Source organism: Ovis aries, chromosome 12 (assembly GCF_016772045.2).
Source record: "Ovis aries strain OAR_USU_Benz2616 breed Rambouillet chromosome 12, ARS-UI_Ramb_v3.0, whole genome shotgun sequence".
NCBI classification, from domain to species: domain Eukaryota; kingdom Metazoa; phylum Chordata; class Mammalia; order Artiodactyla; family Bovidae; genus Ovis; species Ovis aries.
Window position 1 is genome coordinate 36,769,014 of NC_056065.1, and position 12,848 is coordinate 36,781,861.

Genomic DNA, 12,848 nt, shown 5'->3' on the forward strand with positions numbered 1-12,848 from the left:
CAGATAAAATCCTGCCCTGGAGAATGTTATCAGCTTACCAACCTATCAATACTATTGAGGCGTCTCTTCTTCTTCATGGCCCCACCCCAACAGGCAAGGATATCATCTTTGTCACTGTCTTTGAGCAGCTGCTGAGAATTGGATTCAGATACTTTTGAAGGCTTTTTCACCCCCATTTATTCTACATGTAAATGTTAACATCTGAATGTAAAATTTTAATATATTGATTGCTTTGCTTATTGCTTTTAGGTGGATTTAGATTTTGATGTTAAAGAAAAGCCAGAGCTACACTTTAACATTAAGTTAAAGTGATAAAAATAGATCTTATTCAGAGCTGTCGCAATAGGAGAGAAGAGATTTCAGTATAGAACTGGGCTCAGTTCTGAATACAGCATAGACTAGTGTGAATCTAGGGTCAAGAAGCAGGGTAGGAGTCTTGTGGATAAAAATTCCTAAAAGGAAACATCAGAGGTAAGGGGGTCATTCTGGCTTGACCAGATTCTTGCTGAACACAGACCAGGATGATCAGATACTAAGGGTGAGGGATTCTTTCTAAATTTAGTTATGATTCTTGCTAAAACTGGATAATGCAAGACCCAGAAAAGATGGATACAAGCCCAGGGTCAAAGGCTTCTCAAGAAGAGAGCTAAGAAGAGCTTGACTCAAGATTGGTCAGAGAGAGAGTCCTTGTCAGTATCTTTACTGCAAGTTACAGACAATCATTCTAACTCTGTCTTCTGAGAGAACAAGATGGTGGAGGAGTAGGTGGACGTTGAGTACATCTAACTCTGTCTTCTTTCTTCTTCTTTCTCATACATTTAAGATACTTGGAATGAAATGGTTCTGTATCCCCTGTCCCTTTAACTTATTTTGAAGAGCTAGAATATTGCTTATGCTCTAAATGAAAATGATATCTTTATCTTTTTCAAAGTAAACAAGTTGAACTTTCTGGGGAAAATTGTAAGCATGATGAGCCCTATTTGTTTGCCATTGTGAGGAAGACAAGCTCTGTGTGACAGAGGAAATTCTCCAGTTACAGGAACCTTGGTAGCCTAGTGTAGTCCCTTGGATTAGTCACTTTGGAGCTCTTATTAGCTTTTTATAAAATACAGGTTCTAGGACCTAAGCCTGTGAATAGAATGGGTATGGAGTGGTGGCTGTTGGGTGAGGCTTAGTAACTTGTTTTTGTTATTATTAAATTCCTGCATGATTCTGACATGGATACAAGCTGGGGAAACACTAGGTTAGTGAAGTGGGTTAAAGGCCTTGGTGTGAATCCTGGCTTAATATGACCTTGGGCAAGTCATTGTTTCTGAAACTGTTTCCCTGCCTACAAAGTGACAGAAATGTGTAACTGTTTTGAAAAATTTCGTAAGGATTTAGAGATAATATATATGAAATACTTAGCATAGTGCCGAGTTTAGAGGGTACTCAATAAAGGCTGAGTTATTTCTGACCAGAGTGTTTACCCCAAGTCCATGCCTGCTTTCCTGCCAAGAGAGGATGGCAGGGCAGTGAGGAGCCACACTGACCTTCTGGCCCTCTTCCTTAGGTGTCTCCAAGGCAGAAAAGCACAGCAGGCCCACCTCATCGCCCTCCAGAAAACATATTAGGGTTGCTGTTCCTGCCTCTAAAACTCCTGAAGAGTTGTCTGCTCCTAATGCAATTTTACTACCTTCCACTCCCCTGTCTTTAAAGGTCATACTCTTGGTTCCTGGTATATGGTTCTTCCTAGAAGCCCTGTTTCACTGGCAGGCCCTTCCTGAAGAAGTGGGATTTGGAAGAGATCCTCCATTTTCTCACTTTATAGGAATAAAATTCTTTTCCCACAGTTGAGAAATTTTAACTTTTAGGATAATACAACTCAGAATGAATTAGCCCCAAGTGAGTTCTAGAAGGTTTGTTATAACAAACTCTAGTGTATGTTTAGAGATCTCTTATATACTTCTCAGTTTATTTTGAAATTTCCAAATAATTGCAACTATCAGATATGAAGTTATAGATAAATGAGGGGTTACTTGTAATATTTTCCTTCATTTACTTCATTTATCAAATACTGATTTTTCCTGCTGTGTTCAAGTTACTGGATAACACTTAACATTAAGGGAGAAACCTGAATTTGAATTCCTGTTCTGAGAGTCCTTGGCAGAGTTAGTTAATCCTAAAATTGAAATATTATCACTTAGATGGCAGTTGTGAGGCTCAAGGAGATAGTGTATGTATGCATCAGGTGAGCGTTTAACAAGTGTTAGTTGTTCTGTCATGTCATGTCATGTTAGCGTTCTCCTTTTCTCTTAAGACATGATCCAGCATCTTAAAGGAAGCAGCAGGGAAACCTGTATTTTTTCAGACTATACTATGGACCAGGTTTTGTAATAGGCACTTTAATTCTTTTAATCCTTACCTCAGCCTTGTGGGATAGATGATGTGTTATCATGTCCATTTTACAGATGAAGATTCAATAACTCAGGATAATTAAAGACCTTCTCCAAGCTCACACATAATAAATGACTGAGCTAGGATTCAGATAAGATCTGTTTTGCTCCCAAGTCTGTCCTCTTTCCATGGCTCCCGTATTGTTTTTAGCTGGTTTTTATGCAGCTGCTTCAGGGGCCTCCTCTGGGATGTTGCCTCTGCCTCCTTACTCTCTTTTACCCTAGGAAATATGCTTTTTTATTTCCTGAGGTTACCTGAGGGGAAAGGATATTAGTATGGTCTGGTTGAAGCACATTGGCAGCTGTGCTACCATTTTCATGTAAAGGAAAGATTATATATTTGCATTTTAAGCCCACTGGTGTATTTTTCTCAGTGTTAAGGAGGGAAGTCATGAGCTCTGCACATTAGATCCCCTTATATTTCACTCCTTGTGAACTGTCAGCACAAGCAGTTTTAAATCTTGAAAACTGTGTTGAGGCCAAGGTTTTCAAACCCAGAATAGTAAATAAATAAATCAGTCTTATATGTAACAGATCTTGGCAACACCTACCTATGTTGTCCAGGGTGTTATTATTTATAGTTCTGTTTTGGAAAGGGAACTCATTCACTCGCTGGACTTTATTATAAAGAAAGGTCTTGTTTGAATTGATGTTAGTTGGCACAATTCTCTTAGCTTTCCTGATGTAGTTTGGTTTCATGAATAAAGCTGCCTGTTGTAATTGATGCATAGCTCATGAAGGGATCCATTTTTCTGGCTTTATCAGCTGCCCCAGAAAATAGCCATGTAATTTCTCCCTTGTTTTGACAGCTAAGTATTTTCTCCAAACAAATACAATTCAAATATAAATATGATATATAATGTAGAAGAGTTTCTCTGTCAGATTGAATATAGTAGTGTGTTTTTTCTTTTCTCATTTTTGATGTAAGAAAATTTTTTTCTTTCATGAAGTAGACTTTGGATATTTATAAATTGAATTATTCTTCTTAAAAATTACATCAATATTCCTAGAGTATACCTTAATTAGTAATTAAGTACACTATTGCTTTTGCAGTTTTTCTACCAGAAACTGATTTAAACAGTTTAGCTCTTTCTTAAAATAACTTTGTTTGCCATTTTTATCTAGCCCATTAACATGGCATTTTAGAACAGTACTGTTTTTCTGTTAACCTGGCAAACCCTTTGAATTATTTCAGTGGTAGAATTGTTTTGCCAACCATACTGTTATGAACACTTGCGAATGAGTTTCATATGTTGTCTAAAGTAGAGCAGAGCTGGCTAGCCCATTGGAAAACTGAACCTGTGACCTTTGCTTCTCTCTGATAGCTAAGTAGTAAGCCACAAAGGTTGGCTAAATCAATCTTGTTGGTGTATTTTGTAATATTACTGTACAAGTTGTTGAGTACACCGATTCTTAGGAAAAAAATAGACTTATTGGGTAGAAGCATTTAAAATAGCTGATGTGACTAATAATTTAACATTTCTTAATGCATTTATTAGAGCTTCCCTGGTGGCTCAGAGGTTAAAACGTCTGCCTGGAATGCCTGGGTTTGATCCCTGGGTCGGGAAGATCCCCTGGAGAAGGAAATGGCAACCCACTCCAGTACTCTTGCCTGGAGAATCCCATGGACTGAGGAGCCTGGTGGGCTACAGTCCACAGGGTCGCAAAGAGTCGGACACGACTGAATGACTTCACTCACTCACTCACTAATGCATTTATATAGTGTTCCACTTAACCTGTGTTTCAATTTGGAAACAAATGCAAAAACAAAAAATAACTAAAATGCTTGTTCATTTAGGCTACATTGATCTGGTACCTTGTGATACTGTTACACAGTTAAGAACTATTATTTTTTGTCATACCACCCACACAACATGTGGGATCTTGGTTCTCCTACCAGGGATCCAACCTGCTCCCCTTGCACTGGAAGTGCAGAATCCGAGACTTAACCATTGGACCACCGGGGGAAATCCCAAGAACTTTTAAAAAAATATTAAATATCGAAGCTAATACTTCGCTTTGGTGTATCAGTTCACTAGACTGTCTTATGTTACTTTTGTTTTTTTAACAATTAATTTCAGGTGGAATTTATCCAGAAATTTCCCCCAAAAGAAACAGAAAATCTGCTTCTGTGGCAGTATATTTCCTTTCAGGCATTACCTGCTGAGCTTAGGAAACAAACTGCACTTGAGGTCAGCAGAGCAGGCATTGCATGGTGTATGAAGTGGCTAGGCAGTAACCGCACGCTGGAAGAACTTGAGTCTCTGGTAAGTGCATTATGATGGCCTTGATTCATTCTGTAGCTGTTTATGAAGCTGCTTTAGTTACTGGGGATGTGTTGTTAAAAAGACACAGTTTGTGCCCTCAGAATCTAGCAAGAGTTTCATATTTTTACACTGTAAGAGTCTGTGAGAAATGTGCTGTTATTTTGATTGATGTAAATATGAGAGGGGAGGGTGGAACACATTGCGAAATACTTATTTGTAGTATATTTGCTGACATATTTCTAGATTTGGTAGAGAAGATTCTTCTTTTTGTACAACCCTCATTTTATGCAAATCTCTTCTGAGTCTTTATATACCTTTCTATTTAGAATGCTCCTCTTAAAATAATGGAATAAAAAAGAAGTTGATCTGTAAGTCAAAATACAGTTTTAAAAACTGGATATAGTACATGTTGTTTGGTGTTTATTTGCACATTCTTTGATTCATTCATTCATTCAGCATATTTTGAATGCTTATATGTGCCAAGCTCTGTTTTAGGCATTGGAGATAAAAAATATATCAAAGAACAAAACCAACAAAAATTCCTGCTCTCATGGACTTACATTCTTTAGCTGTAGACAAAGAAGTAACATGTATATATATATATATATGTAAAACTTAGATACATACTATATATCAGTTTGTGATAAGAGACAAATCAAGCAAGGTTGGGCACAGAGCAGTCGAAGGGGTGAGGGCTTATTTGCAATTTTAAATTGAGTTCAGGGTTTTCTTGAGACTTACATTTCTAAACTGAGTGTAAATGTTCTGATACTCTATTACATTTGACTGTAATCATCAAGATAATTTAAAGCATGTACATATATTGAAAGGAAATATTTCTATGTGCCTTTAAGAAACCTATTAAATACCTAGTTAGGAGATGGTGAGATTGTTCAGGTTTTGTATTCATACACAAATTTCTAAAGTAAAGACAAAAACTTCTGTATTAGATAAAATAAAAGCACCTACTTTCTAAAATTCAACAGATCTTTACTGTATGACCAAAACTAGATCAGCAAGTTATTTAATGTTTATTGTAAAAGGAAATAAGTAAATAATAAGTTAAAAGCTGTGTGGTGATTACATAAAATTAAGTGTGGTTGTTGAAGTATAATGGATGAAGGGCAAAATTACTGATTGTTACCACACGCCAACCAACCCCATTCCTGGCCAGTCAGAGAGACAGACATTTGATATATCATTAAGAGTGAATCCAGGAAAAATTATCTTTTGTTTCAAATTCTAAATAGTGTACTTAGGTACTATGTTTATTGAATGCAGTGTTGCTAAAATTTTTAAAGATTAATTATACAACAACAGCAACAATAATTTAGTAAACTTTAAAAGGTTGCTAAGTATATAATGTGAAAAAAATTTAGTTGATAAATAGTATGAATTAGCTTGACCATATTGGCCATTTGTATCAAATCTATTTATTAAAATATGATAGTTTCCATTTTGTTAAATTTTCAACCTAAAAGGAAAAAAAAAAAATTTAGGAAAATGAAGCAAATGTTTCTGTGTATAAGGAAAAGTCGTTTTAACAAAATATATTGGTTGGCCAAAAATTTGAGTGTTTCTATAACATCTTACATCTTATTTGGCCAACATAATACATGTATTAAGACATCGCTGAAAAGATGGCTTTGGGTCTTAGAGATACACTTCTAGTATTTTTATGAAGAGTTAGAGGTAACTCAAAACCTGCAGGTAGTTGGGTTCCAGCTCCTTTAGACTGATGTCCACACTCAGGTCCTTTCCCTGTCTCTCGCCTTTAGAACACCGTGCTCTCTGCTCTGCTTGCTGTATGTAATTCTTCTGGTGAAGCTCTGGATATGGGGCAGCAAATGGCAATTAAGGAAGTTGGAAGTCAGCTTTCAATTCTTTTAAATGTTAAACTGGTAAGGAAAGCAACTGTAATAATTTTGCTGAAGAACAAATAAAATATTGAAAAAGAATGAAATTTCCATACAGAGTAAAATGTATGTAATTACTTTAGGTTCTTGGTAGCACTTGTGATTAGAACTTAAAAATGCCTACTTTTACTCTTTCAGCCAGTTCTATTTAAGTGTGATAGAATTATATTAATAAAACTAGAAACTAGTGAAGTGACAGTGACAGTCTAGCTACTATTTTCAAGACCAGTTGGACCCTCTTTTTTTAAAAATTTCTTCTCCTACTGTTTTTTCTTCTTTGTTTGCTATGGCCTGTTTCTGTGATTCTGGAGTTCTTTTATAAAATCTTTTGAGCAGTGTGAGAGTGGTCTGGCTTAATAGTAGAAAGGGCAAGTAAATGGATGTGGCTAACTTGTATTCCTCTTCTCCAGAAAAGCCAAAATCAGACTAGAAGTAGAATGATATATGTCCCACAGATCATTGTAACTTAAAAATCATATTTAGTTAAATATCTAACTATTGATAAGTTGAAATACTGGCCTCTGGGTGTCCCAGTCAGTGGAAGTTGAAGGCACCATTCACATTTGTGAAATAACAGAAATGGTTTTGCAGATGATATTTTATCATTAAAGTTTATGTATATGGTTAGATTTCACTGTTGTAGCATTTTAGCTTCAACAAGTTATTTCCCCTGATCCTCATTAAATCATTGAATAAATATTCACTGAGGATCTTTCCTGGTGATAAAGCTTATAATATAATAGAAGCAAGAGTTCTGGAGAGGAGAATTTTAAGACGACTAAGGAATAAGCAAGCTTTTTCTGAGACAGATAAAAATAATGAGATGCCCATCTGAATTAAATCTGGGTTTAGAACATGGCTATACTTTTTCCTAACTGTGTGTCTAGAGGAAATTATTTAACCTCTCTACCCCTTTTTCTTAGTAGTAAAGTGAGGGTAATAATACCTGCTTCGTAGAGTTATAAGGAATAAGTGAAGTAATATAAAGTGCTTAGCATATTTCCTGGAATATAATAAATGTGAATGTGGCTAGTCTTATGTGATGGAAAATTTTCACCAAAATTATTTTGTGCTTCTTATTTAAGGTAATAGGTCAACCTTATGTTCAGCAGACACTCAGCCTTTTACTTCCACTGCTGGGATTTTTCATTCAAGCTTTAGATCCTCAGCTGATAAGTCAGGTAAGAATAGTGGGCAAGCTATCTACTCTCGTATCTCTTTGATACTGAATAGTCAGACCTGTTTTGCTGTTGCTGGTAACTGCTTAGGAAATCCTGAGGTTAGGAGTCAGTTCACTGGGAACCCTGCCTTCACAGCATTTTCAAAGGTATGCCAGAAGGTGTTGTTGAAGTTGTGTTAGTCACTCAGTCCTGTCCAATTCTTTGGGACCCCATGGACTGTAGGCCTCAGGTATGCCTCACTTTAGGTGGTTCTAAGTGATGGAAAGAGGGAAAAGGGGAGAAGGCCTTCATCTTACCTGAAGTGATTTGAGGATTTGGAATGAGTTCATAATAGACAGACCTGATCCCCTAATTCAGTTGGTTTAAGCTTACTGTCACTTAAGAAAAAAACTATTCCGAGGTAAAGCTAGTCTTTCCTATTTAGGAAGTTACAGCATATTGCAGAGAGTGAGGCTAGCAACACCTTGTATTTAGTAGCTCTGGTTTTGGTTGTGTACATGAAGAACTTAGCATTGATGGATGGCAAAACCAATCCAATATTGTAAAGTAACTAGCCTCCAATTAAAATAAATAAATTTCAATAAAAAAGAAAACAAAAAATGTTTACTAATTAGGTATATTTTTAGTTAGTATATATGTATTTACAGAGAATATAGTAAAATAATTGACTCAAATATGTTGATTCTGAAGATTCTAATCTTTTTTGAAAAATACTGATAGTTCTGATGTAATTGTACCTACCTTTAAAAAAAAATCCTAAATAACATTTTAAAATTTCAACATAAGTAAATTATTCATTGAGACATTGCTGCCATAGAGACTATCTCAGTGTCCTTTATACCAGGCAAACTATGGCCTCCTGACTAGGTTCTGCTCTTCTGTTTTCAGCATAGCTAAGGAAAATCTTTTACATTTTTAAAAGGTTTATTAATATATATATATATATATATATATATATATATATGCATGCAACAAAGAACAAGCCCAGAATATTTACCATCTGGCCCTTTATAGAAAGTTTGCCAATCCATGTTTAAAGAATGAACTTCTCCCTCTAGAAATTGAAATAAAAAATAATTTTTAAAGATTTAAAGGAAGAATGCTGGTGTATTGTTTTTCAGAAACACATGAATTTTTAATTTTTTATTTCAATGGTTGGTAAGACTAATATTGTGGTAGTAACTGAATGAGTGATTTTATTGTTTTATTCAAATTCCACCTGTGAAATATAGGCTTTGTAGTATCTTTGACTGTCCTGGGTTTGGTTTTGTTTCCCATCCTGCATATCCATCAAAATCTTAGTTGTGTCTCTACAAAGCACTTGTTTTATAACTGCTTGTAACTATTCTTTGGTCTTCGCACCTTCAGGTCATAACTTTGCAGACCTCACTGCTTAAATTAGAGCCTCCTGACCATGTTCGATTGGCATTTCTGGATTTTCTCTCTTCTCTGGGAAAACTTTTTATACCTCAAACTATCCAGGTAATACTCTCTTAATCCTGTTGTTCCCATGTTAACAAAATCTCTTCAGGCTTTAATTTCTGGAATTCTATGGATTGCTGACAAATGAAAATTAGAGAAAAACTATTTTGTGAAGAGAGGGTGACTGTCTTAGTAGAACTCGAGTCATTTACTTTTAGGAAAATATATGTTGACATACAAATAATTTATAGAACTGGCTACAGTAAGATTTATGATAGTTGGGTTCTAGCATACAAAGTTCCTAAGGAAGGAAAATATGTCTTCTAGGGAACAATGTATAGTGAGAGGGAACAATGTATTGGGTGATTTATCAGTTATTCTCTTGGTTTCTATATCCACTAAAGGGAGCCTATTTGCTTTTTTAGAAGATATTTTTGAAAATTTTGTGAAGTATATATAGTTGACAAATAACTATTTATTTATAAAACTGTAAAGGCCTGGTGATACACTTCTACTGAATCTTAAGACACACTTAACAGCAAAAAGAAGTCTTCCTCCTAAATTGAGTTTTTCCTTCCTTATTACTGTGGTTAAGACAATTCTAGACACTTGACATTTTCCCCCTACTTCTAGATCATACCATGAAGATTTCAGTGCTGAGAACTTTTTATGTAAGTGGGGCAAAAATATGATGAATGTTTTCTCAGTACATGTTAAATAATTAAAACCTTGAAACCAAAACTTGAACTGGTTAGTTTGTAAAGGGCTCTCTTGTTCAAAGGGAGACAATCCCATACTCTTGGTTTTCATCATGTAAAGTTGTGTTTCTTGAGGTAAGTGTAGACTTGACAGCTTCTTTTCAACTCTCTGGATAGAAGTATTCAAAGATACTTGCATCTGAGCTATCTTTTTAGCATAAAGTGAATGTAAATATATTCTGAAATTCTGCTTCATCAGTGCCATAGCCATGGACCCTGATGGGCCCAGAACCTACGGAACAAATGTTTAATAAAAGCAGAAATTACCTTACATATTCCCAGAGTGAAGTTAAGATCTAAAGAAATTTGGGGGAATTCATCAGCATGAGAGGCATTTAACCCATGTGATATTGATTCATTTATTCATTCAAGAAAAGGTTAAGTTCTTGCTATATGTCAGGTGCTATTTTAATCCCTATTTTAATACTGGGGATTCAGTATTGAGGAAATCAAACTAATAAATACCCTCAGCCTGTTGAGAAGCAACAGACTACTAAAGTGGGGATATAGGAAAAGGACTAAATTGGTGGTGAGTGCTATGGAGAGAAATAAAGCAAGAGAAGGGGAAGAAAGAATGTATATGTGGGAGTAGAGTCTGAAATCAGACTTGGTCACTGGAGTCCTCACCGTAGTGATGTGGGCAACACCTGACGCTGAGGGAGCAAACCAGGCAGGTACCTGAGGAGGCATCTCCAGAACAGGGGAAATGGGAAGCGAACACCCCCCAGCTGGAAGCACATTTGATAGGAGAGCTAACACAAAGGCAGTGGGGCTAGAGCAAAGGAGGGACACAATTTAACACGTTTTATTGTGTTCCCTGGGACAGAATTATGGAAAACTGATAACGAATGTACTCTGCTGAGGTTCTCCTCTAATAAGGTTTGGTTTTCTTTGTAGGACAGAATTCTGCCCAGCCTGTCTTCTGTTTTTGCTTCACTGCTAGCTGACAGGAACTGGCTACTAGAACAACATTCCTTGGAGGCATTTACTCAGTTTGCTGAGGTAATTAATTAGAAGGCCAGTCTGTCACAGTGATGTCTAAAACATTTTCTGATATTGCAAAATATTCCAAAAACATGTATAGAGCTGCTTTTTGTATCTTAGCCATAAAATTTCTGGAGGAGATATTACTAGCCTTCTGTTTTATAGGATCTAAAAATGAAGGCCAGAGAGGGGAAGTGATTTTCCTAAGGTCCTCAGTAGTAATGATCAGAACAAGCATTCAGACTAGGTGTCCTAATTCAGATGCTGTTTGGGGTTGAATGATAATATATTTAATCTCCATCTTTCATAGCAGCTAAGTTGATGAACACAGACCTGTTAGCTCAGCTCTGTAGAGAAGGCGACCCTGCCCTGGGCTGCTTTTACTCTTAGCCGCCATTGTACAGTCCTGCCCTTTATCATAATGGGACCCAAAAATGTTGGGATGATTGGGCAGAAATCGTTACAGCTCACAACTTTATATTTGTGCACCCTCAAGTAACTATGAGCTTATTATGTTTTGAGCGATTTTTCTTTTAAAGTTGCATTTTTAATTAAAGTAGCTCTTAAAACTTGTGTACTTCTTTTTGCAGGTTATTAAAATGTACTGAAATAAGTTTTATCAATCTTTTAATAGGGAACAACTCATGAAGAGATAGTTCCACAATGTCTCAGTTCTGAAGAAACAAAGGAAAAAGTTGTATCCTTTTTGGAGAAGGTATTTTATTTGTATAGCATCCAAGTAGCAGAACATATTTTGTTATGTTACTTTTTGAAAAATTATTGCCAGGTTGAATATCCTGTTAGCTTATTAAACAGTTGGGACCTCACTGCAGGTCAGAAGTGACTTGGGTCACTCTGGCTGTAGTCTGGGATACCGCAGCTTTGATCATCCAGGCCCAGAGAAAAAGAATGCGGATCCCTAACCAGTAACTCACCATCATTAGACTCACACGTGGAACTGTAGGCCCAAGAGGGTCATATTCACCACCATAATCCAATCAGGGCTTTTCCAAATAGTGGCTCCCATATTTTGTGTGAGCTTTGAAACTTACTTGGGGACAATGGTAGGATGTAAGTTAAAGCTTAACTGAAACACTAATAGAACAGTTAAACCACAAATTTAGAATACTAGGATAAAGTGAATTATGGTTAAGTACTTAATTTTAAGAATATCTCATTGAAGTGGACTATGTCTCTTTTTTGTATATATGCATATATTACATATAAGCTGGATGTAAGTAAGTGTGTGTACATGGTTCTTTTAAAAATTTCTCACCCTATTCAGTAAAGGCTAGCAGATGATCTTTTTTTTTTTCCTGTAGGGAAGACGTACACTCTAAAATGTTTTTATCCAAATCACACTGAGGATAATTTTTACAGATGAGTCCAACTTACTTCCAGAATTTGCCTAGTTCACAAGCTGAGCCTTGTAGTTAAACATTCGGCATTTAATACACACAGGTCTTTTCACTGAGTATCACACCATTTTGATAACAAGTTGAGAGTGCTAATGTTGGTATTTACTTGGTTCTTCATATCTCTGGCAGACAGGGTTTGTAGATGAAACTACAGCTGCAAGAGTGGAACGTATCAAACAGGAAAAAGGTACTTTCTGGGAGCCTTTTGCTAAAGTTATTCAAGAAGGAACAAAGATGCCATCTTTACAGGTATGGACTGCTCTTCACTGTGGATCAAGCTTTAATAAAAAATTTGCTTTATTACTTACAAAAGTAAAACAGGAACTAGTGTGGTTCTTTGCCTCATACAGAATAGACATGTGAAATTGTTTTATGGTAGCTGCTCTCTTAAAAATCACATTTCTTCTTTCTGGAAGGCTAACAACACAGAGAACAGAGGTTGGACTCCAAAAAAAGTTTTAAACATC

The 12,848-nt window shown here is 36.0% G+C and overlaps 1 protein-coding gene across 4 annotated transcripts in view; it reads left to right on the forward strand.

The window, feature by feature from the left end:
- Window positions 1-12,848, forward strand: part of FIRRM (FIGNL1 interacting regulator of recombination and mitosis) — a 50,392-nt gene that overhangs the window by 34,687 nt on the left and 2,857 nt on the right. For 2 of the 4 annotated variants that reach the window (XM_060396076.1, XM_012187251.5), the window contains exons 16-23: window positions 4-93; window positions 4,517-4,702; window positions 6,481-6,603; window positions 7,704-7,799; window positions 9,168-9,281; window positions 10,877-10,981; window positions 11,598-11,678; window positions 12,511-12,630. In XM_060396076.1, the coding sequence (XP_060252059.1) occupies window positions 4-93; window positions 4,517-4,702; window positions 6,481-6,603; window positions 7,704-7,799; window positions 9,168-9,281; window positions 10,877-10,981; window positions 11,598-11,678; window positions 12,511-12,630 (915 nt within the window). The remainder of the gene's footprint in view (window positions 1-3; window positions 94-4,516; window positions 4,703-6,480; window positions 6,604-7,703; window positions 7,800-9,167; window positions 9,282-10,876; window positions 10,982-11,597; window positions 11,679-12,510; window positions 12,631-12,848) is intronic. The other 2 variants (XM_060396077.1, XM_060396078.1) reach the window with 1 other exon arrangement.